General features: G+C 40.7%; 2 protein-coding genes across 3 annotated transcripts in view; both read right to left on the bottom strand.

The window, feature by feature from the left end:
• The window catches only part of b4galnt3b (beta-1,4-N-acetyl-galactosaminyl transferase 3b), a 38233-nt gene extending 31528 nt beyond the window's left edge, over window positions 1-6705 (bottom strand). The window contains exons 1-2 of one of the 2 annotated variants that reach the window (XM_054733116.2): window positions 6360-6705; window positions 6190-6292 (exon numbers count right to left, since the gene is read on the bottom strand). In XM_054733116.2, the coding sequence (XP_054589091.1) occupies window positions 6190-6217 (28 nt within the window). In that variant the 5' untranslated portion in view covers window positions 6218-6292; window positions 6360-6705. Of the gene's footprint in view, window positions 1-6189 lie in introns of both variants that reach the window. The other variant, XM_015964579.3, reaches the window with a different exon arrangement.
• Window positions 6706-9878: 3173 nt separating this feature from the next.
• fkbp4 (FKBP prolyl isomerase 4) overlaps window positions 9879-17575 on the bottom strand; it is an 8697-nt gene continuing 1000 nt past the window's right edge. Inside the window, exons 2-11 of the mRNA XM_015964578.3 lie at window positions 17439-17575; window positions 17220-17362; window positions 16991-17111; window positions 16427-16583; window positions 16045-16135; window positions 15878-15961; window positions 15612-15797; window positions 15299-15442; window positions 11033-11128; window positions 9879-10914 (exon numbers count right to left, since the gene is read on the bottom strand). The exon at window positions 17439-17575 is cut by the window's right edge and continues 8 nt beyond it. Of these exons, the coding sequence (XP_015820064.1) occupies window positions 10816-10914; window positions 11033-11128; window positions 15299-15442; window positions 15612-15797; window positions 15878-15961; window positions 16045-16135; window positions 16427-16583; window positions 16991-17111; window positions 17220-17362; window positions 17439-17575 (1258 nt within the window). The 3' untranslated portion in view covers window positions 9879-10815. The remainder of the gene's footprint in view (window positions 10915-11032; window positions 11129-15298; window positions 15443-15611; window positions 15798-15877; window positions 15962-16044; window positions 16136-16426; window positions 16584-16990; window positions 17112-17219; window positions 17363-17438) is intronic.

The following is a 17575-nucleotide window of genomic DNA, read 5'->3' as shown; positions in this document are numbered from 1 at the left end:
GAGCACTTAACTCCTGTGCCACCGTCGCCCCAATAATAATGCAGATTTACTAGTTAATGATTGATTGAAAATTTCACACCCACAAGCCCCAGAAATAGTACAGTAATAAAATGCAAAGTCTCTCCTTGGAGACAAATGTGAGTAAGCCATAACTCGTTTAAGGTTTGGCACAAGAAAAAGTGATGAGAAAAAATTTCTCTGATGAGATTATCTTTTGCATGGTTGGGAAAAGTCGAGCATGCAAATGCAGAATAGGTTAAACATAGCATTATATGCAAATGTGCAGATTTACTAGTTAATGATTGATTGAAAATTTCACACCCACAAGCCCCAGAAATAACAACATGAGGAAAACCCCGTAAGCCTGACAAAACAGGTCACATGCATGCATGTATGCACATATGCACATACACGTGTGTGCAAAGTTAGCTATTTGACCTAACACGTTTAGTCATCCGGAAAGCAAGATCTGAAACCTGCAGCCAAACGCTTTACTTGCTGTAAACAGAGTGACAACACATCACAAACTAGGTGCACAATTAAAAAAAATGCAAATTTACTTTATTTTCTTTGTTCTGCAGCAACACACAAAACGAATAAACACTCAAAAACATCAGAGCGTGTACAGTGAGCATTCCTCACTTCAACTGCAGAAAAATGCCTAAAGCAAACCGCCGATGCCAAAAATATTTTCCGAGACAAACTGTACAGTTCTGCTGCCATTCACTTTTGACATTTCTTTACAGCAGCTAAGATTAGGTACAAGCTGTCCCTTAAAGGCCAGGATCCTGCACCTTGAGCCTTTGTAAGCTCCTGCAACAACCTGCCCTACCAGTCTGAATCAGTTTCTCTAGGGGTTAAGGTGAAATACGTGCTTACCGGGGGAAAAAGGAACAAACACTGTTGTACATGTTACTTAGTAACTTATCAAGAAGCTTTGCAAAGTAGCTTTACGAGAGCATGGATAATTTTAGTCCCAATTACTGTAATTACTTTGGGGCGTTGATATAGTTGTAAAAGAAAGACGAATTTGTTTTGTTTGGGTTTATGAACTGATGGAGAGAAAATCTTTGCAAAGAGTAAACCTTCATACAGGAAAGTAGTTTTAGTAGGTCTCAACATAACGTTACTCAGCATGTTTTTCAAGATTTTAAAAATGAGGTCACGAGACACACTTCCTTGTCCTTTGGCCGTCTTCAAAGTTTTCATTAATTTAAAACTGAATTTCCCTTTAACTGATTGTGACGTTTACGACAGAGATGTAAGACTTCACCTGAGGTCATCTCAATGCCTGGCGATTTTTACTGATGCACCAAAACCCAATCTGGAGACCGTTTCTTGTCTGCATTTTAATGATGTGCAGCTAAAAGTTCCACTTGCTCACCTGCATACAACAGTGGCCCTTTTCAAACATCAATTAACTACAGCTACATTTGTTGAAATGATTAATATGTAAAGATTAAGCAGGAAGGTAAGAGAAGTATGTGAATCAACAAGAGTGAAAAGTTTAAAATAACTTATTTGGGGTGTGTTTTTATTCTTTAATTACAACTATGTCCCATTTGTCAACACGGAGAGGGCAGGACTTCAAACATACTGCACACAGCCACCACAGGGCATGTTGATTTATTTTGGCTTTAAAGGGGTCCTTCACTCATACTTTTAATTAGGGATGTAAGAAAACATAGATATGGCAATATATCATAAAAAAATTTCCAGCGATTTTATATCAATATTCAAAAGCCGTGTATTGAAAATATCAATATTGCAAATTTGGGGATGGGTACCTTTGACATTTGAATTGATCCGGTACTAATTCCCGGTACCTACGAATCGATACCGGTACTTAACGGTACCAATTTCCGATACTTTTGAGTGTTTAATATTTTAATTCTCTTTTATAATTAGATACATATTTTTCTCAATTTATAACCATATTTGATAAATATCACAATAAATAACATACAACTGTTTGTATTTTAACATCATCCTTGTAGTTTTATAAGCTGATAATTAAACTGAAGCAAACATCTTTACTGTGAACTAAATTTACTGTGTATCTTCATTCCTTTTACCGTCCTTTTTCAATTGATTTTTCCTACTGGGAAGTTAGAATATCCGAGGAGAAAGCGAACGCACCATTAGATGATAACAATGGTGGCATAGGAAGCTAACATATCAAGCTACGTTATCTTAAACAGTTTATTTAACTGCTGGAGCAGATTTAACCGATGATGCCTCGCACTTAAATCGTTGTCACTGGTTTCATCTTCACCCAATCACCCGTTTAGTAAAGCATTTAGTAAAGCGAAGCCAAACTTTAGAGCGCGTTCATGTTCTTCTAGTCGGAATTTCGGAGTTCCGAGGAGAAAGCGAACGCACCATTAGTGAAACAGAAGCTAACAAATCAAGCTAACGTTATCTTACATTTTCTTTACCTACCGGAGCAGATTAAGATGAGGATGTCTCACTTAGATCGTTGTCGCTGGTTTCATCATCACCCAGTTACCCATCACATTTAGTGAAGTGAACCCAAGCTTTAGCGTTCGCTCTTTCTACCATGCTGCTCTGTTTACAACTCGCTCGCAGCGACCGATGACATAACGCTCTTGCTCATGCGCAGCTGTCTAGGCAAGTTCTCGTTGTGAAGGACAGGTACCGAAACGAGGCACCGTTTCAAATGAAGTGAATCGGTGCTCGGTCGGTACTGTGGAATTCGGTCGGTACCTTAAAAAGTACCGAATTCGGTACCCATCCCTAATTGCAATATATCATGATATTTTTTCCTGCAATGTTGTACCGATATTCAAAAGCCATGCATCTAATTTTTGGAAGAATTTACATGTGGATATTTGTGTATTTTCTTTTCTTCTTGTGCAATTCAAACGCCAACCACCAGTTGGCAGCATTGTGCAATGGGGTTTGTTTCCACCATGAAATGTAAGTCCCTCTACTATCCCTCTATCCAATAATAAATACAGTCTAAAAAAAATCGCAAATATCCTCTGACTGAATATATCGCAATATATCGTGATATACTGTATCGTCTCCCCTGTATCGTGATACGTATCATATCGCTATAATTTCACCAATACACATCCCTACTTTTAATACATTTGCAGTTGTCTCTGGTAGGAGTGAATGCCTTGTAAGTCGTACTCTGGAGAAAAAAGCTCCTGTGCGCCTGTTTTAGGAACTAAAACATTGCCAGATAAGAGGACAGATTCAGACAACAGGCTTTGTCTTCAGTCTTTTTTCTTGACATTAGGACATCTCACCTTGGATTGGCCACCCCTTGGGGGCGCCGTGATTGGTTAACATCAACGCAACCGACTTGCAACGCTGATGTTTTATCTCCACAAATAACTCAAGCCTGAAGGAGTTCTGCTGTGTGGTGGAGTTGCTAATGCTAACGGCCAGCTTCTACAAGCTGATAAGTTCTCTGCCGTTTCCTGGATGCTAAACAAACAACAGCCTTCCTTGTCGCAAGTTAATATGGGTGAGTCCATGAATGTTAAGTGACAGTGTGACGTAAAGTAGTCAGGCCTTTCTAATTTCACAGTCTATTTTCTATTAGAAGATAATTCAGGAAACAGGTGTAGGACACGATTTTCATGTACCGCCTGCATGTTAACCTCAGAGTGACTGGTCATTTCAAACATAATTAATAAAAAATAGTTTATCTTTAACTTACAAGGTTCATTCCTCTGACTAGTTATTACAACAGGGGCAAAGGCTATTAAAACTTTGTGTATGAGATAATACAGCATCACTCCCACTGTGAAGTGGTGACCATTAATAAAAGAACAGGCAGGCCCGCTAATAAAAGTCTTAGTCATGTCGTATTTCCTGTGTTTTATACTGCTTCCGTTTTGTGGGAAGACACCACAGTGACTATGCTACCTGTTTTATTTCCATACTTTAACCAGCTGTGACATCTTTCAGACACAGAGCTTGAAAGTGGTGCAACAAATGTTACTGTGAAGTGTAAAGAAGGAAGAGGGCAGGAAGTAGGCTATGGTTAGTGAGAACAAGATTCTGAGTGTGTATGTGCAACCTGACCTCCTGACCCTCCCATCCCCCTGCCCTGCTTTAATGCTCTAAAACACTGATTCTTCTATGTAACAGCCAGCTGTTTCACCTGAGGCTCCTGATTCATTTCAAATATTCATAAGATTGAGTGGCTCAAAGCTAGATTTTGGAAAATGATCTCACTGTTGCAATTTCTATTTCACTTACAGCCACTCTAACTACAGTGGTGTGAAACACTAGTTGCCCCCTTCCTGATATCTTATTCTTTTGCATGTTTGTCAAAATGTTTCTGATCATCAAACACATTTAACCATTAGTCCAAGATAACACAAGTGAACACAAAATGCAGTTTTGAAATGATGGTTTTTATTATTTAGGGAGAGAACAAAGTATAAACCTACATTGCCGTGTGAAAAAGTAATTGCCCCCCTTGTTAAAAAATAACCCAACTGTGGTGTTTCACACCTGAGTTCAATTTCTGTAGCCACCCCCAAGCCTGATTACTGCCACACCTGTTTCAATCAAGAAATCACTTAAATATGAGCTGCCTGACACAGAGAAGTAGACCAAAAGCACCTCAAAAGCTAGACATCATGCCAAGATCCAAAGAAATTCAAGAACAAATGAGAACAAAAGTAATTGAGATCTATCAGTCTGGTAAAGGTTATAAAGCCATTTCTAAAGCTCTGGGACTCCAGCGAACCACAGTGAGAGCCATGATCCACAAATGGCAACAACATGGAACAGTGGTGAACCTTTGCAGGAGTGGGCGATTGACCAAAATTACCCCAATAGCGCAGAGACAACTCATCCGAGAGGTCACAGAAGACCCCAGGACAACTTCTAAAGAACTGCAGGCCTCACTTGCCTCAATTAAGGTCAGTGTTCACGACTCCACCATAAGAAAGAGACTGGGCAAAAATGGCCTGCATGGCAGATTTCCAAGACGCAAACCATTGTTAAGCAAAAAGAACATTCGGGCTTGTCTCAATTTTGCTAAGAAACATCTCAATGATTGCCAAGACTTTTGGGAAAACACCTTGTGGACTGATGACAAAAGTTGAACTTTTTGGAAGGCAAATGTCCTGTTACATCTGGTGTACAAGTAACACAGCATTTCAGACAAAGAACATCATACCAACAGTAAAATATGGTGGTGGTAGTGTGATGGTCTGGGGTTATTTTGCTGCTTCAGGAACTGGAAGGCTTGCTGTGATAAATGGAACCATGAATTCTACTGTCTACCAAAACATCCTGAAGGAGAATGTCCAGCCGTCTGTTCGTCAACTAAAACTGAAGCGATCTTGGGTGCTGCAGCAGGACAATGACTCAAAACACACCAGCAAATCCACCTCTGAATGGCTGAAGAACAACAAAATGAACACTTTGAAGTGGTCTAGTCAAAGTCCTGACCTGAATCCTATTTAGATGCTATGGCATGACCTTAAAAAGGTGGTTCATGCTAGAAAACCCTCAAATAAAGCTGAATTACAACAATTCTGCAAAGATGAGTGGGCCAAAATTCCTCCAGAGTGCTGTAAAAGACTCGTAGCAAGTTAACGCATACGCTTGATCGCAGTTACTGCTGCTAAGGGAGGCCCAACCAGTTATTAGGTTCAAGGGGCAATTACTTTTTCACACAGGGCAATGTAGGTTTGGATTTTGTTCTCTTCCTAAATAATAAAAACTATTTCAAAACTGCATTTTGTTCACTTGTGTGTTTACTTGTTATCTTTGACTAAAGGTTAAATGTGTTTGATCAGAAACATTTTGTGACAAACATGCAAAAGAATAAGAAATCAGGAAGGGGGCAAATAGTTTTTCACACAACTGTAGTTCTCTAGCTGCAATTTTCAAAACACTGACCTGAGCTTAAACAACACCTACAGACTAGTAAACAAGCAAATAAACAACACTTTAAATACATTTAACTTTTCTGAGGTAATGTTAACGATCTAGAACGGTATCAAACATTCATGTCATTGGATTATTAGGGCAAAAGTAATTTTCAAGACTTGTTTTTATATTATAATTTTTAAAACATATTAAGTTTTTTATTTTTGAATTGTTAAAATAACTGGATCGATTTGTAGTGTTCATTAGCATGAAAAAAAAAAGTTTAGCTGACAACCACTTGTTGAGTCATACAACACTCACCGACTTCATTGCTCCATGCAACAACCATCTCATGGTAAACGACCAGAGCTCCAGCCAGGAGAATCGCTCCAAAAAGAAAATATTTCCCATTTCGTCGCAGTTTCTTTAATGGAAAAAACGTCGCGATCATTTTTTTTTTCACTACAGGACGAAACTAGGTTCCGACTTACTCGTGCATTGGATCTGCCACACGGTGAGCTCGGTCTCGGCTGCGCGCTACCGATGCCCCGAATCCCAACACAAGAGAGAGTCCCCTGGTGGCTCTCATCCCGCAATATTTATATGTATATAACAAAAGTCCCTGACCTGGCTGGTATAACTTAAATTACACGGATGCCCCTGGATCATCTAAATACTTCAAATAGTTTATCTTTCCTCCTGATCACGGCGTGCGCCCAGCTGTCGTCCTGACCCCAGCTCCTGGAAGCCTCACACGCAAACACGAAACGGAACAATGAAAGAAATGCAGGTCGGATTCTCGCACCAGCTTCGCTCCCCATCACAAATTAATCAAGGCAGACAGAACAAAGCAGAAAAGGGACGAAACAGCGCCAGGTGTGCTTTCAGCGTAAAAGCACGAGCCATCGTTCAGGTGGGCTTTCAGCGTAAAAGCACGACTCAATAATAGTGGCAAAAAATAATTGATCCAATTATCCTTAATTAGATATTTAAAATTCATTTTATTCAGTATTAGTTGTATTGCAAAAAATAAACATACTACAACGCACGTTTTTCAGATTTTCACTAAAACGATTATTTTGTAAATAATTACCGGAAGTGACATACGTTTGTTAGCGTTTAGCTTGACATGGTAGCTCTTTGATTAAAGGAAGGAGTAAATGATCAGAAACCTAGCCCATCTACCTTGAATACTCCAAACATGCCTTTATGTTTCGTTTTTTTTTTTTTTTTTTTGTGTGACCAAGCTTATTTTTATCAATATAATGTCTCAGTTATTTTGGCTAACTGCCCAACACAGTTCACATTTGCTTGAAACCACGACAAAGTGCGTTTTAAATGCATTACCATATTCCCGCCAACAATAAGCTAGTGTTTTCTGTGTTTTTGCTGTAGCTGTAACTAAACTTCGAAACAAACTGCTTAACAAGAAAAAAAATAAACAAATAGGTGAATCAGTGTATAAAGAATAAGCCATTTTTCAAAAAAAAAAAGTTAAAATACCTTCAGATAGCAGAACAAAATGACTCAGGATCACTTAGAAAGATGATAAAAATAAAGCAATATGTTTACCAGTTTATTCAAAACTTGTGTAGGCTACCCTAACTTTGTTATACACCGTAATTTTAGGTCAGAATATCTATTTCTCAATTGCGAAAGCCATACAGATAATTTTACATTTAGAAAATGTTTATTTTTATTTTTTCTTAAAAAGGAGCTACATGAGATTTCAGCTCAAACTTATCCAATCCTGGTGCTGGGGGGAAATCTTTCTGCAGGCTAATGATATTTTTCTCCTCAAAAACACGGCTGTTTTAAATCAGTGGGTGATTAACATGATCATGCAAAACTTGAGGACATGTCGGACAGGTAAATCAGCCACAAAATAAGGTGTTCTTGTTTGAGTTTACTCAACAAAAAAGTGTATCTTGCTAATTGCCAAAACTTCAAGGTGCATCATGTTGTTTCGATTTACAGCTGTCCCAGAGAGAAAACAGAGAAATCAAATTAACCCCTGCTCATTCGTAGCATACACAGTCTTGATCTGACTATTTTAACAATTTAAGAAAGCACACTGAAAAGAAAGATGAACTAGAAGAATATACCAGCGTTCAATGTGTTTCAGCCGACATCATGTTTTACAGTTGAACCCAGAAGACATCCTGCGCTTGAGTAAAAGGAGTTGCTCTATTTCATAATTTATACTGGGGTCCATCAAGTATCTATGTAGCTAAAGGTTTATCTATGCTATTAAACAGAATTAAGAATTTATCAGTGCACCATCACATCACTCATTTTCTAAACAGCTGGTTCCTCACTACAATGCCTAACTCCCACAGTCATCCGGCATGAGGCGGGGGCCATCCCGGACAGGCCGCCAGTCCATCATACAACCACTCATGTGTAGGGACTACTTAGTCTCCAATAAACTTGAACATGCAGATGTTGGGGCTGTTGAATGAAGCAGAGTGCTCAGAGAGGACCCATGCATGCATGAGAAAATGCAAAACGGCATGCTGAAAGGCCACAGCCAGTATTAGAATCTGTAACCTTTTTACTTTGAGGGCAACAGTGCTATAGCAGCTGCCCTGCCATGCAGATGTAAAGACAAGCTCCTGAAATCTAATCTGATATTCATCACAATTCTCACTGTGACCGAAGGACATGATGGATTTTTGAAAAACAAAATCGTGTATTTCTCAGTCCTAAAGACTTCATACTGACCAAATCCTGCAGAAAAACATCTTCGGACTTGCATGAACTTCCATGTTCCTCTTTCTCCTGCAAACGTCATAGCCCTGCTCTCTAGCCTTTCAGCAAACAAACCTCCTTCTGCTATGCTTCATATTTGACTCATGCATCAGTTCAGAGCACCTGCTGACATATTTTAGAGCAGAGCTGAGTCATGTGGCCTCATTTCCATGTCAAGAGGTTGGACTTTTTGGCCTATATACCAAGTTATCTGGATTAACCGGAGTTCTTCAATTGAATTCAAAAATACTTTATTAATCACAAAGGGAAATTGATTGCTGTAGTAGCTCAGAATAATAATAATAATAATCAAGTCATCAGAGTTATTGTATATTACAATGGCTGTTGGCAGGAAGGATCTCCAGTAGCGGTCAGTGTTGCAGCCAAACTGAAGAAGCCTCTGACTGAAGACACTCTTCCGTTGTCGGACAGTCTTGTGAAGAGAATGCTCAGGGTTGTCCATAATTTTCTTGATTCTCTGGAGAATCCTTCTTTGCATTATCTTCTCCAGTGGTTCCACCGTCATCCCCAGAACAGAACCAGCCTTTATTAGGCTGTTGAGCCTTTTCAGATCCGTTTCTGATGCTGCTACCCCAACAGACGATGGCTGAAGAGATTACACTCTCAACAACAGACTTGTAGAAGATCTGCAGCATCTTGCTACAGACATTGAAGGACCTAAGCGTCCTCAAGAAGTGCAGTCTGCTGTGTCTGCTTCTGTTCTGAGTTGATGGTGCTGCTGGGCATCTTCTGATTTCACATGGAAGAAAGCATGTGTCTTTCATCTGTCACACCATTGTTCTTTTGCTCTCGGCATCGAGTTTGCTGTTCAGTTATTGAAAAGCTCATCAAGCCTGCTTTGAAGTTTATAGCTAGGAGACTTTGCCTATGTAGTCTTACTACCATGGCTCTGGTTCCTGTTGTCAAAAAACTCCACAACTTTTTCAGTTAATGACTGAACCTATCTATCTTGTCTTAAAAAAAAAATCACTGACATGTTGCAAAATGGTGGTCACATTAGTTAGCTCACTGGCATCTTGGAAAAATATTTACAATAAAAATTTATGAAAACATTACTTCACTTTTTCACACTTGCCTCGATCTTTTGACGATTCTCACTTCATCAGGTGCAAATTGAAAAGCTATAGCACTAGATGGAAATTATCTTTAAAACAACTGATGCAATAGTCTTTATAATCCTACTTTCAGTTTGAGATCAACCACTGAACAAATAAAAATGAATAAATCACTTGCACCACCAGTTTTATTTAGTTTATTAAATTCTTCTGTTAGGACACATCATGCAGTGACTTTCCCCAGCAAAGAAACTCAGAAAAGCATGTATTAAATTAGACATCTAATTTAATATTTCCCTGTAGGTACCACTGACTAAAAAGAACAGGTCATATGCACACATTTGAGTTGTGTAATCAGTTCTATTTTGTAATTGTGTTTGAAAACACAGAAATCACAAGTACAACACCAGAAAGAGAAAAATAAAAGGTACAAAGTCAATATTTCCAAAGAATAAGTGAACAGTCCTGCACCCTAGGGGTTTAAAGAGAGCTTCATCTTTATGCTAAGAGCGGCTCAACGCCAGACCTATTCCAGGTTTGCTTTATTACTCTGCCAGCCCACAGAGCTGCTACGTACATACTTTAGAACACAGGCACCAGCATTCAGAACACATCAGATCTATGCAAACAGCCATCACAGCTCCAGAAATTGATCAGTAGGCCCATGAGCGGAGGCTTGGATGGATCGCTAAAACATCGGAGGATGATGGGACAAAAGGCGGTACAAGGTAAATGGTCTAGCCCTTTATGGGTGAGGAGTTTAAAATGCTGTGCACAACACCTGGGATGCTCTTTAGTTCCTACTCATTTCTGTGAAATCACATGCACCGTTCAAAGCTATGGGCTAAAAGGGTTCAGAGCCAGGGTCATGGTACATGGTTCATTTATGAAAATCCATATCCCAGTGCCATCAGCTGAGGAAGCCCCACTCACTCAGCTAGCTGCCACACCAACGAGCTCAAACCCGATGAAAGGCCAAAAACATGCCCAAGGTCAGTACTCTCGCAGTGATTCTCTCTCTCTCTCTCACACACACACACACACACACACACACACACACGCATCTTAAAACACAAATGGCCAGTTACAAAAGTCTCAGTACAGTTGAACCATTTGACATCTATGGTTTTGCTTCACTCGCTTCTTTTTCTCCATTTTCAACCTCCATTTCTTCATCCTCATTCTCTTTGCTGTCGCTTTTCACTTTCTCTGCTTGTTTCTGTTGATGGAGGAAAAGAAGACAGGATCAGCAGCTTGTCACCCAGTCTGACCAGCTTAATGTGATCACTGCTCCCTCTAGTGGCAGTTACAAAAGAAGTGTGTGAAACCAGGTTTACCTTTGAATCCCTCTCAGCAAACTTCTGAAACATGTTGGCATAAGTGCGCTTGTCCTTCTCGTGCTGCTCTTTAATACGTTTCTGACATAGAACCACCTGGAGTGACGGGGAGATTGGAAATAAAAAACAAAAAAAAAAACAAAAAAACAACAATACAACATATTCAATGGAAATAAAGAAAGAAAACAAACTTTTATATAGCCTCTCAAGATAAAAATCACAAGGCGCTCTACAAAAAAAAAAAAAAAACTAAAGTATAAAAAATATTTTAAAATGAGAGAAAAAAAACTGATAAAAAATAATGTAAGGAAAGGGAGAAAGAAAATGAATAGGAAAGAGTGAAATTGGTGGATCGCAGGGAAAGGCGGAATAAGTAGAAAGAGCAGAATAAGGAGGTCACACAAAAGCCAGCTTGAACAAGTGAGTTTTCAGCTGATTTTTGACGGAAACCACTGAGTCCACTGATCTCAGGGGGGGCGAGCTCCAGAGTCTGAGGGCCACAGCAGCAAATGCACAAAGCAAATCCTTTGGTCTTTAGCCTGGTGCTGCACAACCAAGTAGGCTTTGGTCACTGGACCTCAGGGACCTGCTGGGGTGTAGGGACTGAGATGATCACCAATGTAAGATGGTGCTTGTCCATGTAAGGCCCTATAGACCAGAACCAGGATCTTGAAATGAACCCTGAAGTTGACTGACAGCCAGTGAAGCTGGAGGAGAAGCGGGGTGATGTGGGTGTATTTGGAGGACTTGGTCAGAAGCTGAGCACAGGCATTCTGAACCACCTTTAGACGGTTCAGGGAGGTTCTGCTCAGACACGTGAAAAGAGAGTTACAGTAGTCTAAGCGTGAGGAGATGGAGCTGTGGATAACTGTCAAGTTCAGAGCAGGACAGAATGGGACTCAGCAATGTTCCTGGGATGGAAGAAGGAAGAGCAAACAAGAAAAAGACATGAAATCATGGGTGAGAGCTGGGTCAAAGGTCAAGCCAAGATTCCTGACGGAGGGTTTGGTGGGAGAAGCAAGTTGACCAAGAGAGTCTCTGACTTTGGGAACCAGCTTGTCTGGGGCACAGATGAGGATCTCAGTCTTATCTTCATTCAGCTGAAGAAAGCTCCCAGCCATCCAGGTTTTAAAAGAGTCTAAGCAGGTGTGTAACAGCTGCAGCTTTGACATCTCATGGGGCTTAAAGGAGATCCACAGTTGGATGTCATCTGTGTAAAGATGGTAGGAGATTCCTCTGAAGGAGCTCAGAATGTGCTGAAGAGGAAGCAGATAGAGGAGGAAAAGCAGATGCCCCAGCACAGAACTGTGTGGGACACCATGGGTAAGAGAGGTGGTGGAGGACCTAAACTTGGAGACGGCCACAGAAAAGGAGCGCTCAGAGAGATAAGAGGAGAACCACTCCAGAGCAGATCCTGATAGGCCTACCCAGTCTCTCAGCCTCTCCAGTAGCAGGTTATGGTCAACAGTGTCAAAGGCTGCAGTCAGGTCCAGCAGGACCAGAACAGAACAGTCCCCTGCATCACTGTGAGTCAGAAGGTCATTAGAGACCCTAAGAAGAGCTGTTTCAGTAGAATGACCTCTACGAAAACCTGACTGTAAGCTATCATAGATGTTATGTTCATCAAGAGCAGCTGTGAGTTGTTTAGCCACAACCTTTTCCAAGATCTTGGAGATGAACGGAAGTTTAGAGATGGTCTGAAGCTGCTATGGAGAGAGGGGTCGAGACTCCGTTTTTTAAGAAGCGGGTGGATTACAGCATTTTTAAAGTAAGCAGGGACCTGACCAGTGACCAGAGAAGCATTAATTATAGAGAGCACGCTGGGACAGATGGACTGAAAAGCACTTTTAAACAAAGATGAGGGTAAGATGTCGAGGGGGCATGCAGAGGTCTTCATAGTTAACTAGTTTGGTTAACTCAGGCAAAGAAACAGGAGCAAAGCTATCTAGGATGATGGGCAGGGTTGGAGTCGGGAGAGGCGGCGATAAAGCTGAAGGAGAGATGCTAGATCTAACCTTATTGACTTTGTCCACAAAGAAAGACAGAAAGTTTTCACAGTCTGTAACAGAGTGGATGGAGGCTGTAGGAGAGGCAGGAGAGACGATGCTGCTGATGGTGTTAAACAGCACCTTGGGGTTCCCTTTGCTCTGGGACACCAGGTTGGAGAAATAGGCAACCCTCACGTCTCTGACTGCAGAGTTAAAGGATGTCAGAAGATCCTTTAGATCAGGGGTATCAAACTCATTTTAGCTCAGGGGCCACATTGAGGAAAATCTAGTTCCAAGTGGGCCAGACCGGTAAATTAAAACCTGCTTTTCTCCCAGTCATTGATATCAGGGGCAAAACAAAGTAGCTCGTCAGAACACCTGTTGCACTTGGTTGACGTACTTGCTCTAGCTGAGGATAAACGGCTTGCTTGCTTAACACAATGCCTAGTACACCATCCAGTGAACCTATTGGGAACAGCAGGTTTTTTATTGAAAAATTATTTTCACTCTACATTGTAAATTATGAAAATAAAGTTGATACAACCATCTCGCGGGCCGGACTTAACACGTTTGCGAGCCGTATATTTGACACCCCCGCTTTAGATGAAGCAGATGGAAGTGGAAATGGGTTTTCTTCCACAAGCGCTCAATTTTTCTGCATTGGCGCTTCAGGCTGCGAGAAAATCAGGGAGTAGGGTTCACTGCAGGAACTGATCTGGTTCTGACAGGACAGCTGTTGTCCAGGATGGAGGCAGTGCTCAATAAACTGAGAAGTTAAGGAATCTGGGTCATTACCAGAAGAACAGGGTGGATTAAAAGCAGCAGAAAAATTGCTAGCTGTGCTCTCATTAAGAAAACGAGAACTAACCAGACGGCGAGCAGGAGGTAGGGACGCAGAAACTGACAAGTTAAAGAAAATGCAATGGTGATCAGAAATATAAACGTCCACTTGACAAACGCTGTCAGCGTTTAAACCCAGGGTAAAAACAAGGTCTACAGCAGGGGTCGGCAACCTTTTCCCATCAAAGGTCCATTATTACCCTATTCCCACAGTAAAGAAAACACTGGGAGCCGCAGCAGCCGTGGCGTTGTGGGCGGGGCCTACCCTCAGACAGCAGAGAGCTGCTTTAACTGATCACAACAGGTGACAGCAACTAATACCAGTCGCTCGTGTACCTCAAAGTAATCTTTCAACAGAAGACAATTAATAAAACGGTTTGTATAAAATTGATCCAAAAGTTGTAGCCAGTCTGTGCTACAATATTTTGATATTTTTCATCCTGCTAGTGGTTTTAACAGTTGAGCAGGTGACGCTTTTTGAGGCGTGACACAAACTGTTCAGAATACAAATCCAGGCTCTGTCTCGTTGGACTGTTGTAATTACACTTGCTACTGAACTAAACTTTGCATTAAACATTGTCGAAAAGAAAAGGATCCAATCAATTAGTTTTTTCCCTCATTTACACTGATGGAGAAAACGACGCAGTGTGCGTGGCTCTGGTGTTAATCAGGTTTAATGTTTCTGTTTGCAACAATCTTCACAAGAAGGTAAAACAATTAAACGACAGGGTTCGCACTGACCGGATATTTCCCGTATTTAATTGTTTTTTGACGGAGAAATCTCAAGCCTGCAGATGCGCTGACATTTCAATCGTTACGCACATCGTGGAGGTAGCTACATCAATCAGGAAAAGATTCCCATCAGAACGTCTGAGATGGACACTGAGCTCAGCGCAGCTCGCTGTCAGCGCATGCGTGAGGTGGACAGCGAGTTGAAGATAGATCGGGGGCTTGGGAGCGCGTCGCAGAACCAGAACCATGCAGGAAGATTCTGTGTTTTCTAAACCCGGTCTCTCAGAGACTTGTTACTTAAAAATGTTCCCTGATTATGAATCTTTGGCTGAATAGCGCTTGTTCCTGTCTAAAACACTGCGAACGCATCCATGAGCCTGTCTGAGGAACAGTCCAGAACCTCATATCGTCTTCAGCTCAGAAAGCTCCTACAGAGACGTTTGATTACGCACAAATAGGTGACCTGTTCAGGTTTATGCAGACAATCTTTAAATTTAGATTTGGCTACAGATAAAAAATGAATGCAGTAAAATAAAATGCATTGTAATTACATATTCATTAATTAGTTTACAAGCAGAGAGCCGCATCAGATGGATGAAAGAGCTGCATGCGGCTCCAGAGCCGCGGGTTGCCGACCCCTGGTCTAGAGTGTGCCCCCTGGTGTGTGCGGGGCTGGATAAAGCGGAAGGAATCACTCTTATTTTACCTGACTCTTTGCGGCCTTGTTAGCAGGATACAGCTGAACAACCCTCTGGAAGTCATCTCTTGCTCTCTCAAACTCCTTCATACAAAACAGCGCCTCCGCCCTCCGAAATAAAGCCTTTTCATTGGAGGAATCCAACTCCAGTGCCTGTAAATAGAGCATATTTAGATGTTTAAAAGATTTTAACACATAATACGCAATTATGAAAAACCATTTTAAAAGACAACAGCCGAGTTTAATATTTAAGAATCTAAGCTAATTTTTATGTGCTGACACAAGTCTTCTTGAACTATCACACAGATTAAACATTAAGTACCTTTTCGCAGTTTTCAAAGGCTTGGTTTGACTCCTGCAGTTTAAGGTAGCACATGGCCAAGTTCAAGTGTGCAGCCAGACGCAAAGCTTTTGCTTTCGCTTCGTCTTCCTCAGACAGGCTTGACTCGTGTTCCAACCAGGATACAATCTTTTTGTACTGCACAGATGCCTTCTTGTATTTTCCCTCCTGTAACACACAGAATGTATGGGTCGCAATTCTGGAAAAGTAACACTTGTTCAAAACCAGAAACAAAAACACTCCTCTACCTTAAAATTCTGTGTTCCCTTCTCTTTGACAATGCTGCTCTGCTCCAGCTTTTCTATGGTGTTCATTTCCCATGATTCTTTAGCCTATTAAAGAAAAAGGTAGATAAACAAAAGCAATTCAACACCTACAGTTAAGCTGGTGTGCAGCTCCACCAGGATTTGTCTACCTTCTCAAAGGCCGTCAGCTTTATCTTGTATTTCAGTGTTGCTCCACCGGGAATGTTGTACTTCTCATTCCCTGCATTCCCAAAACCATATCTGCAAATCAAAGGCATTATTGCTCCTTAGTCTATGACAAATCAGCTGTTGTGCTACTCTAAAGAAGAGTTTGTGCAACAAATATATATCAATATAAATAAATAACATTTTATATTATTTAGCCCTAATAAAAAAGGACAGTTATACACCAGTTAAGTAGATGCACTTAATGCTATACAGAAGATTTCATACTTATTTACTTGCATCGGTTTTCCTCACTAGTTACTAAAACAATGTTTAATACTTAACTACCCTGAAGTCTGTTTAGATGCTTTAATGAGTTGATCATACTTAGGTTTGATGGTGAAGAGTGCCTCTTCCCCCTGCTCCATAGCCATGATGGATTTCTCCACACCTGCTGGCAAACCAAAAGCCTCCCCATCCCCGATCTCAAACTTCAGCTCTCTCTCATCAAAAACACGACCATCACAGGTGCCCTCCAAAGTAACTGAAATGGAAGAAATAAATTGGGGGTGAACTTATGTCATACAGTCTTGAAATATTTTCCAGTTCTTTTTTATGAAAATTATTAAAAGCTAAATACAGAAAAAAAATTAATAAATGGCAAATTTCAAAGTTTTGGTTAAAAACCTATGAAGTATTTAGTATATTGTCAATGTCTGTTTGCCTTTTAGTGCTGTTATTAAGTCATAAACTGATATTTTTCGTCAAACAAACCTAAAGTTAGTTTACAAAATAACTTAAATAAATTTGTTTTATTATGTTAATATTTTACAAGAAAGAAATCCTCATTTTTGTCCATTAGTTCTTATATTTTTGTGGAATCTTTACTAAATTTTGGTATGTTCTGATGAAACTGGTGGAAAAAAAAAAAGTTAAAACCCAATGCATTACCTTCAACAGCAGCTCCTTCATTAGGCTTAGAATAATTCTCCCCCTTAGTGATGATTCGCCGGATGATCCCTCCATCCTCATCCTCTGTTATGTCCTCCCCTTGGAATTCAAACAGTTCCACCTACAGGAGCGCAAACGCGTTGGATTAGACATTAACTGTTTACACAATGGTTCAAATACAAAAGCAGTTTGAAGTACTTGACCAGTAACTAATTGATCAGACTTTTACCTCAAACACCAGAGTGGCATTGGGAGGGATCTTTGGTGGGCTGCCTGCAGATCCATATGCATACTCTGGCTTACAGGTGAACTGGCACAGCTCTCCCACTTTCATGGTGGCCACACCAATATCCCATGCCTTTATAACTTGCCCTAAAGAGAGAAAGAAGTTAATGGCGATTGCTGTGCAACTGTAATACACAAACATCCACGTGGCTGAAGAGCTAACCTTTGCCCAGTTCAAAGGAAAACTTGGTTCCCCTGTCTCTGCTGGAGTCAAAATGTGTCCCATCCAGAAGTGTCCCCACATAATGAACAAACACCTTGTCACCAGTCATAGGGAGCTCTGTACCTGTCCCTTCTCTT

The sequence above is a fragment of the Nothobranchius furzeri genome, chromosome 4 (genome assembly GCF_043380555.1).
Source record: "Nothobranchius furzeri strain GRZ-AD chromosome 4, NfurGRZ-RIMD1, whole genome shotgun sequence".
In the NCBI taxonomy this organism is placed as follows: Eukaryota; Metazoa; Chordata; class Actinopteri; order Cyprinodontiformes; family Nothobranchiidae; genus Nothobranchius; species Nothobranchius furzeri.
This window is presented reverse-complemented; position numbering and strand designations above follow the sequence as displayed.